This window comes from Peromyscus leucopus, chromosome 16_21, assembly GCF_004664715.2.
Source record: "Peromyscus leucopus breed LL Stock chromosome 16_21, UCI_PerLeu_2.1, whole genome shotgun sequence".
Classification (NCBI taxonomy): Eukaryota; Metazoa; Chordata; class Mammalia; order Rodentia; family Cricetidae; genus Peromyscus; species Peromyscus leucopus.
In genome coordinates this window covers 49064832-49083547 of record NC_051084.1, presented here as the reverse complement: position 1 = coordinate 49083547, position 18716 = coordinate 49064832, and the positions used below count along the sequence as shown (strand labels likewise).

At 41.9% G+C, this 18716-nt stretch overlaps 1 protein-coding gene across 20 annotated transcripts in view; it reads left to right on the top strand.

Moving 5' to 3' along the window:
- Positions 1 to 18716, top strand: part of Dst (dystonin) — a 436213-nt gene that overhangs the window by 211811 nt on the left and 205686 nt on the right. For 12 of the 20 annotated variants that reach the window (XM_037199850.1, XM_037199849.1, XM_028865355.2 and 9 more), the window contains 4 exons: positions 14729 to 14818; positions 15369 to 15467; positions 16905 to 16982; positions 18245 to 18337. In XM_037199850.1, coding sequence (XP_037055745.1) covers positions 14729 to 14818; positions 15369 to 15467; positions 16905 to 16982; positions 18245 to 18337 — 360 coding nt within the window. The remainder of the gene's footprint in view (positions 1 to 14728; positions 14819 to 15368; positions 15468 to 16904; positions 16983 to 18244; positions 18338 to 18716) is intronic. The other 8 variants (XM_028865356.2, XM_028865372.2, XM_028865366.2 and 5 more) reach the window with 1 other exon arrangement.

Genomic DNA, 18716 nt, shown 5'->3' with positions numbered 1-18716 from the left:
CCAATGGTGAGCCAGTGAATTTTATTGGGGTTCCTTACAGGAATATGGGTGAGGGGTCACTTACAGGAGCAGAAATGCCTCAAAGACAGCTGCATCACCAAAGCCCACCCCAGCATGAGTGACAGCTCACAAAGCTGGGAATCTGGAGCACACTGCACAGCCTGCGGGCAGCACAGCGCTGCACAGCTTGCAGTCAGTTCAGCAAGTTGGAGAGTGTCCTTTACAAGTGACTCAGTTGGTCTAAACCTCTTCCAGGCAGCTCGGCTGGTTTCTGCTGCTTCTAGGAAGCTGGTCTTGTAGTCTTCTTTGCATGTTTTTCTCCTCTGAGAGTCTTCTTTGCAGCTCAGCTTCTTTTCATCTGGGGGACACTCAGTGGTTACTGCTTACTCTGGCAGGGAGGGGCCTAGTGAATCCGGTCAATTTCAGGGACTTCCTGATGCTATCTTGAATTATTTATCTTTCTGGTTACAAAGTTTCCCTGAAGGATGGAATGTTTGAACCTGGGGAGAAACAGTTATGAATGATATTATAATTCTCAATTGCATTCTGATATTCAGATAAGTGTAGCTCTCCCCCTTCATCAAAAAAGCTGCTTTTCACAGCAAGCAGTCTTTTACAGAAATCCACAACTGGTCAAGATGAAGAGAACAACTGACCATGGGGTGCCCAACCCCAGTTGATAATCTACAACACAACCCTTATACCTTAGGCTCTGGAAACAGAATGGGCAGAAGGATTGTGAGAGCCAGTGGACCCGATGTCTGCTGTGAGACAGGAAAGCTGCACTAATGAAATCTTAACGACATAGTCTCCTAAACAAAACCCGAATAATGACACCAGTTGACTTGCCAAAGTGAATGGAGAGAGATCACAAGCCCCACCAGAGGAAGAGCTACAGGGAATTACTGGCAGCTAAGAAAGGGAAAAATCAGTCCCCCTCAGGGCCAAGCCCCATGACATATAGATGTATGTACAACACTGAACGGATTCAGCTGGTTGTATCTCTGTGTGTGTGTGTGTGTGTGTGTGTGTGTGTGTGTGTGTGTGTGTGTAGAAAAGCAAGCCATGAATTTGAGAGGGAGGAGTGGACATGGGAGGAATTGGAGGTGGGGAGAGAGGTACAGTACTAGTGTATAAAATTCTCAAAGAAAGAAAAGTGAGCAAGCCACAAAGAACAAGCCAGTGAGCAGTGTTCCTCGTGGTCTTGCTTCAGTCCCTGTCTTGGTGTGTGTCTGTGCTGGACTGTCACTTAGAAGTGTAAGATGAAATACCCTTTCCTCCTCAGGGTGCTTTGGGTCGGTGTTTTTATCATAGCCATCGAGAAGCAAGCTAGAATGCATGGTTACCTGTGTAGAATCAGTGAAAAGTGGTTCCAAACTAAGATTTCAGCAAGCATCCAGTTTGGAGTCTGTGGAACAATCCTTAGCAGACATTTCCCCCTTTACTTAAATTAGACCTTGGTACCTTGTAGACACAGCTTGTCCATTTACTTTCACTCTGAGCCATAGACCCCTCTTAGGTCTAGATTGAAGGTTTATAGTGATTGACACAGCTTTTGTATTTTTAATCAATATTATGATCTTTTAAGTACTAATGTGTAAACATGGCACCCTTTTCAGTAAACCAAACCATGTTTTTTTTTTTTTCTTCTGTTTTTGGTGGGAGGGGGATTCGAGACAGGGTTTCTCTGTATATTAGCCAGCTGTCCTGGAACTCACTTTGTAGACCAGGCTGGCCTTAAACTCACAGAGATCCACCTGCCACTGTCTTCCAAGTGCTATGATTAAAGGCTTGCACTACCATGCCTGGCCCAAATCATGTGTTTTTTAAAATGTAGTTCCTTTTGGGTCCATGTGCTTTATGAACCTAGGTACTGCTGTTACTGCTCTTGGATTCTGATACACACACACACACACACACACACACACACACACACACACACTCATATTCATATGTATACATATATTGATATGTATACATACACATGTCTATATGAATATCCATGTGAATGCATTGCTCGCATACTTTTTAATACACAAACATAGTTTTCATAAGATATAATTTACATTCATGAAATTTACTTGTTTGAACTCATGTGATTTGACAGGTGGGTTTTTTTGTTTTGTTTTGTTTTTATAGGTTCACAATTGTATAGCCACCACCATGGTCCAATTTAAAATATTTCTGTCACCTGGAAAATAAACCCTACATCTATTTGCCCTGACCCACCTGGGATGCCTGGCTTGAGCTCCAGGCAATCACTGAACTCTTTCTTTTTAGATTTGCCTTTCTACATTTTGACTAAATAGAATGTCTTAATTAGGGTTACTATTGTTGTGATGAAACATCATGACCAAAGCAACTTGGGGAGGAAAGCATTTATCTGTCTTACACTTCCACATCACTCTTCATCATCAAAGGAAGTCAGGACAGGAACTCATGCAGGGCAGGAACCTGGAGGCAGGGACTGATGCAGAGGGATGCTGCTTACTGGCTTGCTCCTCATGACTTGTTCAGCCTGCCTTTTTTATTTTTTATTTTTCCAGACAGGTTTTCTCTGTAGCTTTGGAGTCTGTCCTGGAACTCACTTTTCTTATAGAACCCAGGACCACCAGCCCAGAGATGAACTATCTACAGTGGGCTGAGTCCTCCTCCTTCAGCAATCACTAATTAAGAAAATGACCTACAGGCTTGCTTATAAAGCCAGGTCTTATGGAGCCCCCCCCCCCTTTTTTCTTTCATTTGAGGCTCCCTTCTCTCTGAAGACTCTAGCTTGTGTCAAATTGACATAAAACTGGCCAATACGTAAAATAATGGCGTTTGTATTTGGCTTTTCTCAAGTAACAGTTTTTGAGGGTCAGCGTGTAATAATTCTCCGTTCCCTTTTGTTTGTGAGTAGTAATCCAACCTGTATATGTGGCATAGTTTACCTATTAATAGTGGCCAGACATTTGGGGTTCCTCTTTCTGGCACTAATATGCCACTGTGAACATAAATGTGTATCTCATCCTGTGAATGATATGTTTTCAGTCCTAGGAGTGTGATTGCCGGGTCATATTGTAAATCTAATTTAGCAGCTAAGGAGCTGCGGAACTGTTTTCCCAGAGTGGCTGTAGCATTTCGAATTTCCGTGAGCAGTGTGAGAGGGTTTAATTACTCTGCAATCTCATTTTCACTGTCCTTCTGGTGTGTGTGTGTGTGTGTGTGTGTGTGTGTGTGTGTGTGTGTGTGTGTGAGTTGCTGTCTCCATGTGATCTTGATTTCTATTTCTCTAAGGACTAATGATGTTAAACATCTTTTCATGTGCTTCTTATCCATTTGTCTCTGTTCTCTGACAAAATGCTTGTTCATGTATTTGCCTGTGACTGGAGGTAGGCACACTTCCGATGGCTTTTCTTTGCCATCTGTGCTTTTCTTGGCATATATAAGCAGTTTTCTAGCTGGCCATGGTGATCGCTGCTGGTGATCCCAGCAGTTGGGATGCTGAGACAAGAGGATCAAGAGTATGAAGCCATTCTGGGCTGTATAATAGCAAGACCTTATCATAAATAAATAAATAGCCTTCCCTGAACCAAATGCACTGCTGTAATTTAATCTAGTAATTATGTAATTTTAGCGACTGTAGCTTAGTGCATGGTTCGTTCTGAGGAAAAGCTTCAAATGAATCCTTTTGCATGTGGTTACTCACTGAGTCTTGTCTAAGCATCATTGCTGAAAAGAATCCCCTCTGCTAAATTGCTTCTATTTTATCAGAAAACCATATTATTAAAAATATGTCATATTGCATATATAATATATTTTTAAAGATTACTGTCAAACTCTATTCTGTTAACTTTACTGCTGAGGTCTGTCTCCAGACCCTTTCTAAACACCTCTTTGCTCATCATTTGTTAAAATAGTGTAGATAGGTAATAGAAAATGCAGAGGGAAACATGGACACTTTTCTCTGTGAAGTCAGTGACTCAGCAGCATTTATACAGATCCACTCTGGATGCCATGATGGGTTCTGGGAGCAAACACCAGGCCTCTGTATCATGGAAGAGGCTTGATAGGTTTTGCATCTGTTTCTTGAGTTTCTCTTCTTTTGTGTCGGTTGAGCAGGCACCCAAGGTTCACAGCTGAGAGCACAGCCAAGGTTAATTGCAAAGTGCCAGTGACTGATGTTCAACTAGTCTTCTTTGTGTTTCTGAAAGATCCTATGTTAGGAATTAGGATCTTGTTCTTTTAAGGTGTTCGCATTAATGTGTAGTGTGAACATAAAACTGTTCTAAAGGAGAATGATGATAAACATCCAGAACCAAGGAGTATGATAGCACAGAACTTGAATGAAGACACAATTTGGAGAGCCAGAGGAGAAGTGGGAACAGAATGCATGGTGAAGAAAGGAATGCCCGAGTCTACTCATAGGAGAGCGGCAGCTTAGCTATTCAGTAAGGCCATTTCTCTTCTCTAATGGTCCTAGCCTTCAGGATTGGAAATGAAGTTCTACTGTCCACATGGGGCTAAGGGTCTTAGAGTGTGCCCATGGTCGTGTTGCATGGTTCACTTGTGGAAGTGTGGCCTCTGATTTGCTAAGTGTTACTTACTTCAAGTCCACCCTTGGGGACACTTGCTCCTGTGAAAATTGGGGGTGGGAGGGCACACTCAACAAGGGCAGGGGAGGAATTAAGATTGAAGCCTCATTATAGGACCAAAGGCATATCCTTTCTGACTCAGCTCTGCACAACTGGAAGACTTAGTTGGCAAGCACTTGTGACCTATGGGTTCTGTTGAGCCCACTGGAGTCTGGAAAGCTGTTATAGCTGGGATGTCACCTGTGAAGAGGTCAAAGATGTTCACGACATCTTTGAAAGTTTTGATTCTGCTACAGAAAGGATATGTCTGCCATGGAGACTAATTCATTTAATAAAATCGTGCTTTCACACAAGCACGCCGCACATCCACATCCACTATTTTGAAAAAGGAATTTTTAAAAAAACATACATTTACATATAATTCCAAACATCAGTTCCTCAGATACGGCTTTAGAAAATATAAATCATGGAACTGAGTTTCTGGGTTGCTGGCTTCATTGTGGAAAGAAAATTGACAGCCAGAAGAGGTCACTGAAACAGTGGAGCTGGGTGTGGCAGAAGCCACGGGATCTTGTTATCTGGACATTCCTTAAAAATAGTTCTCATGTCCATCTCCCTGCACCAGCTGTCCTGATCGTAGTCCTGGGTACTTAATAAGTTTAATAGAAGATGTATCCAATTGTTCCTAGCTGCTTCTTTGTAAGGACCGGAGGAATGGGCATAAGTTCAGTTCAAATATAAACACCAGGAAGCGTCAATGCTAAGAAGGCCTGGAGGTCATCAGTGATGGTGCTCAGGGGGCTCTAGTCTTTCTACGCTTTAGACTTGAAAAGGGAAAGAAAGAGAGAGATGAAGTCACCTCTTGGGGAAGTGTCCCCTGCAGTGGCCAGAGGTGCCATTCTTCGGCCCTGTCTACCCAGCACCTGCCTTTTCTGTGAGGGCAAGCTTCCTCCTGAGCCTGGACTCACTACGCAGCCATCCCAGCTAGTGGCTCCGTGTGCAGGAAGACCAGCAGAGCATCCCCATTCCACATCATCTAGGCTGTACATGAAACTCACGTCTGCGGGCTCAGGAAAAGTTGGGTTTGTTGTGGGGTGCCTTGAAAGTATAGCTTACTCTACACCATAAACAACTGTGCTACAGTAGATCAGCTTTTTTCATTTTTGAAATTAGCACACACGATATTTGATATCATTGTGGCATTTTTAATGAAATTGTGTTTTTATGGATTTTCTCCTTCTCCCTTATATAACCCCCAGTCTCTTTTCCTCTTTCATGTCATGTATCCCTTTGCCTATTCTTCCTTAGCACTTATTTTTACCTTCTTTGGCTCTTTTTTTAGTGTTTTAGGCCTTACCCACATTTATACACACACACACCTTCTACAGGCTATGATCTACATATGAGAAAGAACATGTCTTTTTGTCTTTCTGAGTTTCCGTTACATCACTTACTATTTTTCCCATCCACTCATTTTCCTGCAAATTCTATTATTATTTCTGGCTAAATAAAATTTACATGCACCACATTTTCCTTATCCACTCATCTGATGATGGACATCTAGGTGAATTCCATTCCCCTGTTACTGTTGTTAGAAGAGCAATGAATATTGATGTGCAAGTATATCTGTGGTAGGATGTGGAGTCCTGTGGGCAAATGCCCTGGAGTGGTGTAGCTGGGTCATATGGTTGCTCTATTGTTCATCTCTTGAGTTGTCTCTATGCTGATTTCCATCATGGCTGCCCTGGTGTGTGCTCCCACTAGCAGTGTATGAGGCTTCCCCTTCACTTAGATCTGCCATTCTCCAGGTCAGGACCTAAGTAGTATGAGCGATGCAGCAGAAACCGGAAATAGTAAAACAGGTACTGTAAAGGATTTGCCGATAAACTTGCCTAGAAAATATTGTTATCCACAGTAGAATTTAGCTCAAGGAGCACTGCCTACATATGACTAGAAGGTAATTGGGCTCATGATCAGGCTTGTTAGAAACTGTAGGAAAGAAACTCCTGTACCCTAAGTTTAGAGTGGCTGAGAAAGTTTCTGTTTATTCACGAAGATTGACCTCCAGTTAGGCTCAGTTCCCGTAACAAAAGGAGACAGTCCTCACCTACAACCAGCCATTAGGACTATTCCCAAAGGACCAGCCTCTAAGGGCAGCTCAAGGTCACACGGACATTGAGTCCTGCCTGGTCTGTCATTTAGTCCCCTGTGCTCTTACAAGGAAAATCATTAATTCTGCCACGGGCAAGATGAACCGAGGTAACAACTGTTCAAAAAAAGAGCAACACGTAAGAAATCATTCTGGCAGTATCTAGACTCTGTAAATCCCGTTTGCCCAAGTGGCCAGACTTGCAGACTCCCGTCTGTGTTTAAATTGTTCAAAGTGAGAACTGGGCCTGAGCCCTGAGAGAGACATAAGAATGGCAGTGTATGTGGAATGCCTAAGCCTAAGGTGTATGTAAGTTTCTGAAATCTTTTATTCTGCCCAACTCCTCTTTGGGCATTAGCCAGAGCTGGGCATGAGCTATAGTAAAGAGATTATTAGCCTTTATTAATCTCCAAGTGTGCGATATGTGGTAAGATTTCTCCCTTGGATGTCGTATAACACCAGAAAGATTGTTACATGGGATAAGGATCCACTTCACTGTTGAATTCCTGTGTGGCAGGTAGACATCCACATCCTGTAGCTCCTTTGACAAAGCTCCTAGAGGTGACTCGACTAAGCAGTATTCAGACAGTTACCAAACTCAGCTCTGTGATGGGCGGGCACTGCTCTTAGTTAGAATCCTTACTGTTTGCTTCTCCATGATCCTCTCCTGTACCGCGATCACAAAATTGGTTTATATCTGTTTTGTGTGTGGAGTAGCGTATTAGGAACATAAAGTGATTATGACCCGTGTTTTTCAAGCTTGCTCTTTTTCGGGCCCACTCGGCAGCTGCCGGGAATCTTCGGACTGGGTTCCTTTATTCTGGAATCCTGTCGTGCCCTGCGCTGCTGGGTTTTCTCCTCTGCATTGCCCTACCTTGGTGCCAGCCGGATTTCCTTGACTCTCTGATAAGTAGTTGTGAAGGGCAAAGGCAGGCTGGTGAAGCGACCTTGTATGGAGAGGCAAAGCTGCCCATTTCACCAGAGAAGAACTGAGTGGACTTGCCTAAGCTCACCTCTAATTTCTAGTAATTAATTTGGACCCGATTCATAAAGTTGATGTATTATTACTACCGAGTAATATGGGAATTTATTGAAGAGATTCATGTTTTATTAACCAGTTTCGAATTTTGGTCATGAGTATATTTTAAGTAAAAGCAATTTAAATTCTTTCGCTTTTATGTGATTTTTTACTGTAAAACTTGATTCTGTTTCAGAAAAAAATTTTAGAACTGAATTGTATTGTAAAATAAAATAAAATTAAAAAAATTTCAGTAAGAGCGAATATCTGAAACTGCAGGGGGATCTGTTTGAAAAGTTGGTGTTCAATGACAGGGCTGTGACACTGCCGTGATTCTCCCCTCCCCCTCCTCTTCCTCATCTGGAAAATTTCTCACAGTGGGGCTCAGGCTGCTCTTGCTCTGTAGGCATGTGCCACCCCGCGTACCTTCTAGCGTCGTTTTCTAGGACACAGATGGAGCACGTTAGCTCTTCTTACAGCGTTCTCCTAGGTTGTCCTCATTTGTCTTGTCATGTTCCTGTGCCCACAGGATTTCTTCTATAGCAAAATTCCATTTTGCTGAGTAGCCTAGTGTTTCTTTATTAAGAGTGTGAAGTGATCATGGCTCCCCTTTCTTCAACCTTTTCTTTTTAGGGTCCATATGGTAAGAACTTGGGAGGAATGTGAAAGACGTTACAGAACATGCCAGTAATTGATTCCTCATCGATCCCTTAAGTGGTCATCTAAAACTGAGTTTGACACAGTAGTGCTCACCATGGTGATTGGACAGAAGCACTTGACAGAAACATCTGTAGGGGGACTGAGCTAGGAAGATACCTGAAGAAACAGTTACAAGCTGAGAACCTAGCCTCCTGCCCAATATGGTGGGGCGTCAGTCTTCAGCACAGAATGCTGGACCGTCTTTCCTAAAATGCCCTCTACTTCTTTTCTGTGAAGATGGCATAATCATGTTGATTGACGATTACCCCGCACCCCTCTTCCCACCCCCTTCCTGTCTCTGTGAAGCAGTGCTCATGTGTTTCACACTGAAGTGTGTAGCACATTCACAACATATCCATAATATGTGTCCGCTCCAGAGAAGGCGGACAGGGACCAGGAAAGATGCTAGCCTGCAGAGCATGTTGGTTTCTGAATTGATTTTTCTCTTTCAGTTAAAATTTCTCATCACCAAGGTCCACATAGCTATGTAAAAGATATGTAGACCTAAGGGAAAACTCATGCAAAGTCGATTTTTGTCAGCTTTCCTATATATGAAAAGAAAAAGCTAGAGGAAAAGGAAGAACTACCCAATCCAAACAAAAACCAAAGTCAAAACTTTACATAATTACCGAAAAAAAATCCCATCCTGGTTCAGAAGAGTTACTTGATTAAAAGAAAAAAAGAGAAATATCTTATTTTAAGTTTTCTAAGACTACAGTTAAATTATTGAGAGATATTCCTGACATGTACATGATTACTGTAAACACTGACTAAAAGCCCCTGAATCTTAGCGTTTGTCAATGCTGTTAATGCTTTTAACTACCACAGTTCCACCTGGTGGTGAGAAGGGAGAAGACTTCTGTTTGTTTAGTTGATACTGCTCTTGAAAGTTGGAAAAAGAAACCTTTCCCCTCAAAGAACTACTTGAGTTCACTATGGTGTAACTATGCTGTTCCCATTGTCTCGTTGCCGGCATTAATTTGCATGACATCAAATGGGTATTTCCTCAAAATAACTAAATATACCAACTTAGAATTCATAATAACAGGGAAAATCGGGAGGTTGATTTTATTCTTTCACAATTCTTAAAGAAATAACACTAAAATTTGTAATTCACCCAACAACTCAGACAGCTTCCTGAGAATATTTTTAAGCCCTCCTGTGTATTTTAAAAGGATCCATAATTCATAGAGCAATATTAATATTTAAACTTCTTTTGGAAAAGGGTTTTAAAGGAGCTGGCCTGGGAGGACTGGCTGGCCCATTTTTCATGCATTTGTGCAAGCTAAAAAAGGAATCGAAGCGTTTTAATTGATAGTTTTCACTAAAGCCAGCCGGCCCCTCCTTTTCACTAGTTAGTACAAGGCAGCGAAGAGTTCTCGGGACAAGCCTTCTTTTATCGTTTATGCCCTTTGAAAGATGGCCGATTGTGTTTGAGGATCCTGTGTCCTTTAAGGGAAGACTGGGCCCTTTATCTGGTGATCATCGCTTCTGGGCTGTGTACGCTGTATCCAGGGCTCACTGACTCAACGTCCTTTCTGGTTTGCTGTTTCCCAAGAGCCCTTGTCAGGGCTGAATGATCTGGCCTTTGGCTTTTGTGATCTGACTTCACTGAAGATGACGGTTTACAGGAAACTTATGAGAAATGGTGTAGGGAAGAATAACTCTCAGTGGGTCTTAGTTGGAACCAACCATTGTAACGAAAGATTAGAAAGAAATAAAATTATTGACATATTTCATGTACACATGGGGTGGGGAGTGAGGGAGCTTGGGTTCCAGCTTGTCGAGCATATTCAGCAGAGAAGGGTCGATTTTTAAAGTGACAAGATGGACATAAATCCCCGGGTCTCAAGGGTGGCACCTCAGGAACAGCACATAAGTGACAGGCAGAGGCTAGTTATTAAAGCGTGTTCTTGTAGCGACTTGTGTTTACCATCCTCAGTAAGGTGCAAGAGTCTTCAGTGGCCGGTGCTCTTCTCTCTGGTTGAATTAGGAGATGCTTTCTGTCTTATAACTCTGTGACCTGCTTTTAAGTTTCAAATAAGGAAGGCAGAGATTGTTCATGATTCTGCTGCACCCTAATTGTCCTCAGCTCAGTGTCCCTTACATGTATGGACCAGGCTTTCTGGCTCCCTAATTTGCTTAATGGCCTTCAGAGCTTCTTAATGTGTAAAGTATGAAGCTGCTATGTCTCGTGGTCCCCTTCCTGCCTTAACTTCCACCTCACATTTCTCTGAGTGGGCAGCTGCCTCCTTTTCCTCGGTACCTACTACACGGTTTTGAACGTCTTTGACCTGTCCTTCCCCTCTCTCTTCTGGACCTGACAAACTCTATCTTCTTTGCTAAGAGGTCTTAGAGCCAGGACAGGATGGGGCTCCATGTAATGCGAGTCTGTACATTTGAGCTGCAGTTTCTTTACTGTGTCATCTCAGACTGTAGACTCCAGGAGACAGCCCTCTCTTGGGTGCTTCTCTCCATCTTCAGGGTGTCTTAGCCAGTGGTGAATGTCCAGTGCATACCTAGTGAGCCGAACTGCAGCTGCACATATGCTATGATGGTTCATCTTGACCTGGTGATTAGATTGAGATATACCTACCGTATTAGTCTGTGTGTATCCGTAAGGGCAATTCCAGAGACAAAAGAGGGAAGACCAGCTCTGATTGTGGGCAACCCATTCCAAAAGGCTGGAGCCCATCCATGGCTTCCCCGCCTTCATAGGTGCTCTCCCAATGCTGCCTGGCTTTCATGATGTCATGTGCTTAGTTTTGCTACACCCTCCCTGCTGTGATGAACTATAGCCTCGAGACCACAAGTAACAGTAAATATTAGCTCTCCCTCCCCTTTTTAAAAAAAGATTTATTTATTAAGTATACAGTGTTCTGCCTGCACGCCAGAAGAGGCCACCAGATCTCATTACAGATGGTTGTGGGCCACCATGTGATTGCTGGGAATTGAACTCAGGACCTCTGGAAGAGCAGCCAGTGTTCTTAACCTCTGAGCCATGTCTCCATCCCAAATCTTAGCTCCTTTCACCGCTTCTCTTGCGTGTTTCTCCTAGCCACAAAAGTGTTTGAATCACAAGTATGAGATTCAAAATTCTTGTGGAGTTTTTTGTTAACAAGAATTAATACGATGCCAAACTTCTGAGAAAGCCCGTTTTGAATAGAGAAGAAGCAGGTATATGAAGAGCCTTCTCTCCAGAGTTGGGCTTGAGTTTTAATTTATGTAGAAGTTGAACAACTTGGAGCTCTTGAGTACTGGCCTTGTGGTTTTTCCATTTGTGCCTTTTTATTGGCGAATCCCTGTGTGGCTAACACAGGTCTGGCATGTTTACCTCTGTTCATTCCTAGATCACCTCCAGCCCCTTGAGTTTTTCTCCCTTTTACTGTTTTCTTGTCTACTTATCTATCTCCTTCCTTAGGTTAGTCTTTTTAGAACGAGATTAGCGTGACTGACCCCTGTGGGTACATAATAGATTCCAAGCAGTACACACATTTTAGAAAGACTGGAAGCCGGGTGAGCATGGTCGCACATGCCTTTAATCCCAGTGCTTGGGAGGCAGAGGCAGGAAGATCTCTGAGTTCAAGGCCAGCTTGGTCTACAGAGTGAGTTCTAGGACAGCCAGGAGTACACAATGAAACCCTGTCTCAAAAAACAACAATAACAAAAAAGAAAAAGAAAAAGAAAGAAGAGAGAGAGAGAGAGAGAGAGAGAGAGAGAGAGAGAGAGAGAGAGCGAGCGCGAGAGCGAGCCAGCCCTGGGGAATTCTGGGAAGATGGCGTGGAATGCAGAGAAGGTGCTTCCCTTAGTTATATAACTCGGGTTGGATGACTTGTCCTCAGGCCTCTCAGTGCTCTTATGTTGCTCATCATTTCCTTGACTCTTACTTATTCAGACAGATTTTTGCCTCATAGGGAAAACTATCCAAAGAAAGGAGAAACTCCATTTAATTTTAAGTGGAAAGCAGAAGAGTATTGGCAGTTACAGCAGCTGTCTGTGAAGTTACCAGGCCAAATGTCTATGACTCAGGTTTTGGACGAAATAAAACAGTCAAGCCTTCTGTTTAGTCTTAACTGTTTAGTTCTCTGCTTATCTTAAAGTGGCCCTATCTGCTTTGGCAATGGGGTCAGAGTGAGAAGCAAAATTAAAATGCAAGTTCTAAATTTTTCTTTTCCTTCAGACTTAGTTTCTTCTTTTCCTAATTTGGTTTTATGTGATACAATATTTTCCTTTTGAAGTATGTTCAATTTTTTTATTGTAGCATAAATACAATAGTAAGACATTTAATTCTGAGAAGTTTTCTGGTGAGGAGGGCTTGGTGCAGACTATTAGCAAGGCAAGTTGTGAAATTGCCTTTCTATGAGAGAAGTGTCAAAATCACACCCCGGCTTAAACTGTCCTGGAGGAGAAGGACAGGAAATGGAATGTAGGAGGACCCGAGTCTGGCAGGATTCAGGACCCTCTGCATTGTGTTACTGCCCTTGGGAGTTCTGTCCCGAGGATATGCGTGTTTACCACTGTCCTGTGGGCGGAGGATGTCAGATTTGCACAACAAGTTCATTTATTTTGAGAGTTGAAGCAACTGGCTGAGCATCAGTAGTTATATGATGTTACTGTGTAACTCTGCTCTCTGCATAGCCCTGGTCAGGCTCTTTATAGTGAGGCTGCTTCCTGGCTACACCGGAGATACAGTGAAAATGCCCAGGTTTAGATGCACAGTGGGCAGGCCGAGCACCAAGTAGGCCTTACAAGTCCAAGTCTACGTTGGAAGGAGACTGAGAACCTTTATAGGGCTCTAATGTGCAAATAGAAAATAATATACTGCTTTCATTTCATTAAGAGATGTGCCTGTGTATGTCATGTATGTTCCCACAAAAGTCCTTGGTGTGTGTGTGTGTGTGTGTGTGTGTGTGTGTGTGTGTGTGTGTGTGTGTCATATAGGGTGATGTGTGTACATCATGTATGTGCCATGTATGTTCCTGAAAAGGCCCTTAAATAAGGGTTCATTTCTGAATTACAGTTAAGACCCTGAGGGGATTGTCAAAGATATCTTGAGGTCATTATGTTAACAGAACAGTAACACTTTTATAACTGCTTTGGATAATTACAGATTTTATAAATAAATATTACCTAAAATTATCTATCTTCAAGTCACATTTTTCTGTACAGGAGAAGATATTTTAATACTTCCTTTTATGTGGTGTGATCTGCAATACCGGTGCTATTCCATGGGAATTAGGAGATCAAACTATAGCTCCAGTTTGTAAAGATGGAGAGCCGGCCAGGGTGTTCCTGGATCCTTTGCCACCTCCTTTAGTCCTAAAGTCACAGGCTCCGGGCAGGTTGGGGAATAGAGGAAGCCATTACAGGCTCAATGCCAAGTTCATGCTCGAGTTATTTAGATTCTCTGCCACAAAATTTACATTGTGAAAACGATTTGCATAGAGGCCTCCTTTTCTTTCTTTCTTTCTTTCTTTCTTTCTTTCTTTCTTTCTTTCTTTCTTTCTTTCTTTCTTTCTTTCTTTCTTTCTTTCTTTCTTTCTTTCTTTCTTTCTTCCTTTCTTTCTTTCTTTCTTTCTTTCTTTCTTTCTTTGTTATTTAAAGTAGAGGCTGAGAGAAGGCTGTAGACACAGCACACAGAGTTCTGTATACGGTTCTCCAGCTTACGGTTTTTACACAGTGCCCCTTGACTGGTTACGTGTTGGGCCCGCAGTTCTCAACCTGCAGGGTCACAGATCAGATATCCTGCGTGTCACATATTTACATTACAGCTCATAACAGTAGCAAAATTACAGTTATGAAGTAGGAAGGAAAATAATTTTATGGCCAGGGGTCAATCACAACATGAGGAAATGTATTAAAGGGTCGCAGCCTTAGGAAGGGTGAGAACCACTGTGTTAGTATAAAGAGCAAGTGGAGGTAAAAAACACAAGTCTGTTAAGGCAGTACCAGTGTGTCAGGGATCATGAATAAAGTTAGGATACAATTTTCATTTAAAACTGGTAAGCCCATATAGTAAGTAGTTCATGATGATATTTAGTCTGTTGAGGTGTTGAAAAGTTAGTAGTTCTGGTCATCTTTATGAATTGTTACTCTATTAGTTTTTTTTTTTTAGGTTTTACATTTAAATTAAATTTTCATTTAAATTAAGTAATGAGGGAATAAAAATGAAAAATAGATGCACTGGTGAACACCACATGAAGCATGGTTCTGTGAATGGCCCTGCTTGGTTAGGAATGGGAAGGCTGGTTCTGAGCTCCAGGACTAAAGTGCTGTTTTCCTCTGTAGGTTCGGAAACATGTGAATGATCTCTATGAAGACTTGAGGGACGGGCACAATTTGATCTCCCTTCTGGAGGTCCTTTCTGGAGACACCTTGGTAAGTTAGAGGCTTTCTAATTTATTTTGCTGAGCCTGCAATTCTGTATACACGTGACCAGGGCGTTTGCAGCATAGATGTTAGGTTTTTGTAGCATTTTTTTCTTCTTCAAATTATGAACTTCAGCCAGAAGGAAAGAGGTCTGGCCAGAGGCTGCAGCATCCCATCTTCACGTGATGTGAATGTGGACCTGGAGATGTCTTTGCTTTTGTGATAGGTTCGATAATTAACATACCATTGGTCTTTGTGCTTCTTCTTTTTCTTTTAAATACCTCTGGGTTGTTTTTTTTTATTATTATTATTTTTATTTTTGCTTTAAAAGAAGTCAGATGCACAACACAAGCACACCTGGAAAGCCTCGTACATAGCAAGGAACCCGACTTCACGTTCTGAGAAGGGGGTAACCCAGGTGTCGTCTCTCTCCTGTGTGACCCTTGCTCCCTTTCTCGGTTATCCGTTCTCCCTCATTCCGTTCTGCTCATGCTCTTCTTTTCATTCCCGGTCTGTCTGTCTCCCCGCTGTCCTGTCTTCTGTCTGTTATATTCACTAGCCAAGGGAGCGAGACTTTTTGAAGACCTTACGGTTGGTGAGTGCAACAGCAGCATGCGAGTGTGCGCAGCATGAGGAGGTGGAGGATGAGGACAAGGGGGTAGGTGTCCCCGTAACTCACTAACCCGCCAGGGACCCAACCCTAGAGCAGGGCGGGCGTGTGTGAAGAAACTGGACAAAGGGAATATTTTGTCCTCTTTAAAGTTATCTTCAGAGCTGAAATGACTGACTTATTTAGATGTTAGGGTTTGTTTGTTTTTTTTAAACACTGTTTATAAATTTAGAATCCTGATAACTAGCATACTAATTTTTATGCACATTCATTTCCTTCTGGAATTGATATTTCAAACATGATAACTTTGGGGGGGGGTAGCATAGGGAGACTTTTATCAGTTTCCTTAAATCTTACCTGTTCGTGGGATGCAGAGGGGCAAGATTTTAAGTCTTGTAGCCCATATAATCATGGGGCCGTCTAACCGACACTTAGCTGACATGGGCCAGCTACCTTCACAGAGACAGTAGAGCTGCTCTGGTCATCTGCATCCCACCCTGATTTCCTTGGAAATTGTGCTTCTATAGTATCAAATTTGTGAATTTTCAGCATCATTTCTACCCTGATGCCAAAATTATTTTTCCTGTATATGGTCTGCTGTTTTTTGTCAAGACCTTGAATGTCAATGGCCTATATTTTGGAAGTGAAGGCGGACGTTGGCTTCTTCTTCTTGCTGTTAGACTATTTCATGTGATAAATTTCAGCCCCATTCTTTGTATGTTCCTTAAGGGTTTTCCAGCTCTGTTCCTTTTTTCCCTCTGATAATGTATACCATTTCCTAAGGAAAATGGCACTAAAAAAAAACAAAACAAAACACTATGATTTGACACTTTTTCTGGGACTAGGAAAACAAGTGCATCACATCCAGTGAACACAAAAGTACAGGTCTTTTCTGCCTGATATTAAGTCCACCTTTGTGTAAAAGCTGAAATAAATACAGAGGAAAAGTATTGCATAGTGTAAGTTGCTTTTTCCTCTCCTCAGTCACAGCTAAACAAACCTTTTGTCTTTCTCCTTGGTGGTTTTTGTTTTTCATTTTTTAATACTAATTTGCATGCTGTTTTACCTCATTTTCATAAATCCATAAATACAATTAGAAAAACTGTCTTGTTGATAGTGTGTATTAAGAAGGTAAAATGGAGAGTTATTACTTATTATTTTTATAGCTAAGCCCCAGTTGGCCAGGATTGTACTGTTAGTGAACACAGAAGGTCTCCTTGGTCTGTGGTTTTCCTTTTATTTAAATGAAGCATTTAGAATAAAGCATATGCTTAAAATATATTTTAAAAAAGTCCCTCAGTCTTGAAATTCAGACCAAGATGATAGAGAAGAGTCAAAAACTTCTTTTTTTTTTTTAAAAAAAAGGATGAGTCTACCAAAAAATAGTTTAGAAATGTTAAGATGAATGGATAAAATATTTAAATTAGCATGGTCAGAGGTATTGTAAACTGTAGTATTTTTACGCCTTCAATTTTCTATCCTTAGCCCAGAGAGAAGGGTCGGATGCGCTTTCACAGACTGCAGAATGTACAGATTGCACTGGATTATTTGAAAAGACGCCAGGTATGATGTTTTCTAGACTCTAGCCTTGTGAACATAAGAGATCAAATAAATCTGCATAAGACTATGTCAGGGAATGCAAAGGTTTAATTGGGCCTGAACTATGGTAATCATCTTGCCCATTGCTGAGGCAGATGTTTAATGGTGTTTTCGAACATCTGTTTCTAAGGAAAGGAAGTTAGTATTGAGTGTAAGCTCAGAAGAGTGAGGCATGCTTTATTTCCCCTTGAATAAGAAGGACCGATTCTCCCTGATGGCATTAGAATGCTTCTGCCTAGGTGGTTAGGGACATTTGAGTAGCAACAGGATGTCAAGAATGCCTGTGAATGCGACAGTTCCAGGCAGGGGTGAGGCAACACTTGACTTTTTGCACTGCATATGTTAGAATATTTTCATCGTTTACACCCTACTTCTAGAAACAGTGCTAGTGGTGTTTCTACTTACTAGTGGTACAGCAATCTTCTATTCGTTGTAAGTAGAGAACCGGCTCGGCCTTCTTTGTGCTTCCATCATAGAGTAGCTGTGTAATTCATAAAGAACAGGATTCATCCCTTGTGGTTCTAGACTCTCTAGAGGCTGGCTATTGAAGGTCAAGACAATAACACTTGGCACTGGCAAGGGCGGCCTGTATTCCCACATGACAGAAGGGACAGAGGTAGAAAAGTATCTCCCTTGCTTCATCATTCTCTATCAAATAAGGAAACACTGTTCAACATGATGGCATGTCTTGGTATTTAGCTCTTTGTATAAGAAGCCAGTGTTGAGCTCATTACATGTATGTACCTGAATGTCCGGTTGAGCAGTTGATAAGCTTCGGTCCTGAGTGTGGTACTGCTCTTTGATGTTTGCTCAGCTTCTAGACGCTCAGCGATTTAAATACTTACTCTAGAAAGTAGTTTTTAAAAGTCCTCTGTCGTAGACGTACAAGCTGTTGAAGTTGTTGATGGCTCGGGTCTTTTTCTGCTTGATGGTAAGGGTGAAACAAGCTCATTTCCAAAGAAAGTGCCCCCTGATTTTAAGATCACAAAGTTTTACCCAGGCCCCATTGTTTGAATTGCATTTTTGACAAGTGGGCACTTGTTCTAGAAAACCACAGCAATACCCAGTTTAGACTGAAGCTTGTTTTCTAGACCACCGAAGGGGAGGGTGAACAGTATTCGGTGATCTTTGCACGCTTTGCATGGTTTAGCACTTCCTTTGTAGGTAAAGAGAGCTCCTGCCGAGTGTATAATAAACTGTTTCTCTCTTCTTCATCTATAAAACAGGTGAAGTTAGTGAATATTAGAAACGATGACATAACAGATGGAAATCCTAAGCTGACTTTGGGATTAATATGGACAATAATTTTGCACTTTCAGGTAAGTCCAGCTTGTCTCCGTCGCTGTTTCTCTGCCTTGCGGCTGGTTCTCAGGGGGTTCTCGGGAAGGTGTTTTATGTCCTCTGAGTGGAAAGCAAATTTCATAACAGCACTTCAGTTATTCTTCCTAGTAACACTGTGAGCCTGGCGTCTTGTTTCCTGGTCTCTAGGAGCTTCTGTATTTGCCTTTAAAGGTCTTCTCTTGTAATCTTAGATTTGAGAGATAGAGATCTCTTTTTCCTAAATGAACACTTATTTCTTTTGCTCTTTGGGCAGTATTTCTTATTTTAGCTATGTGAAGATTTTATGACTCAAATCCTTACTTAAAATAATTTTATCCATATTGTAAATAAATTCAAATTTCCTCTAGTAGACGCTAG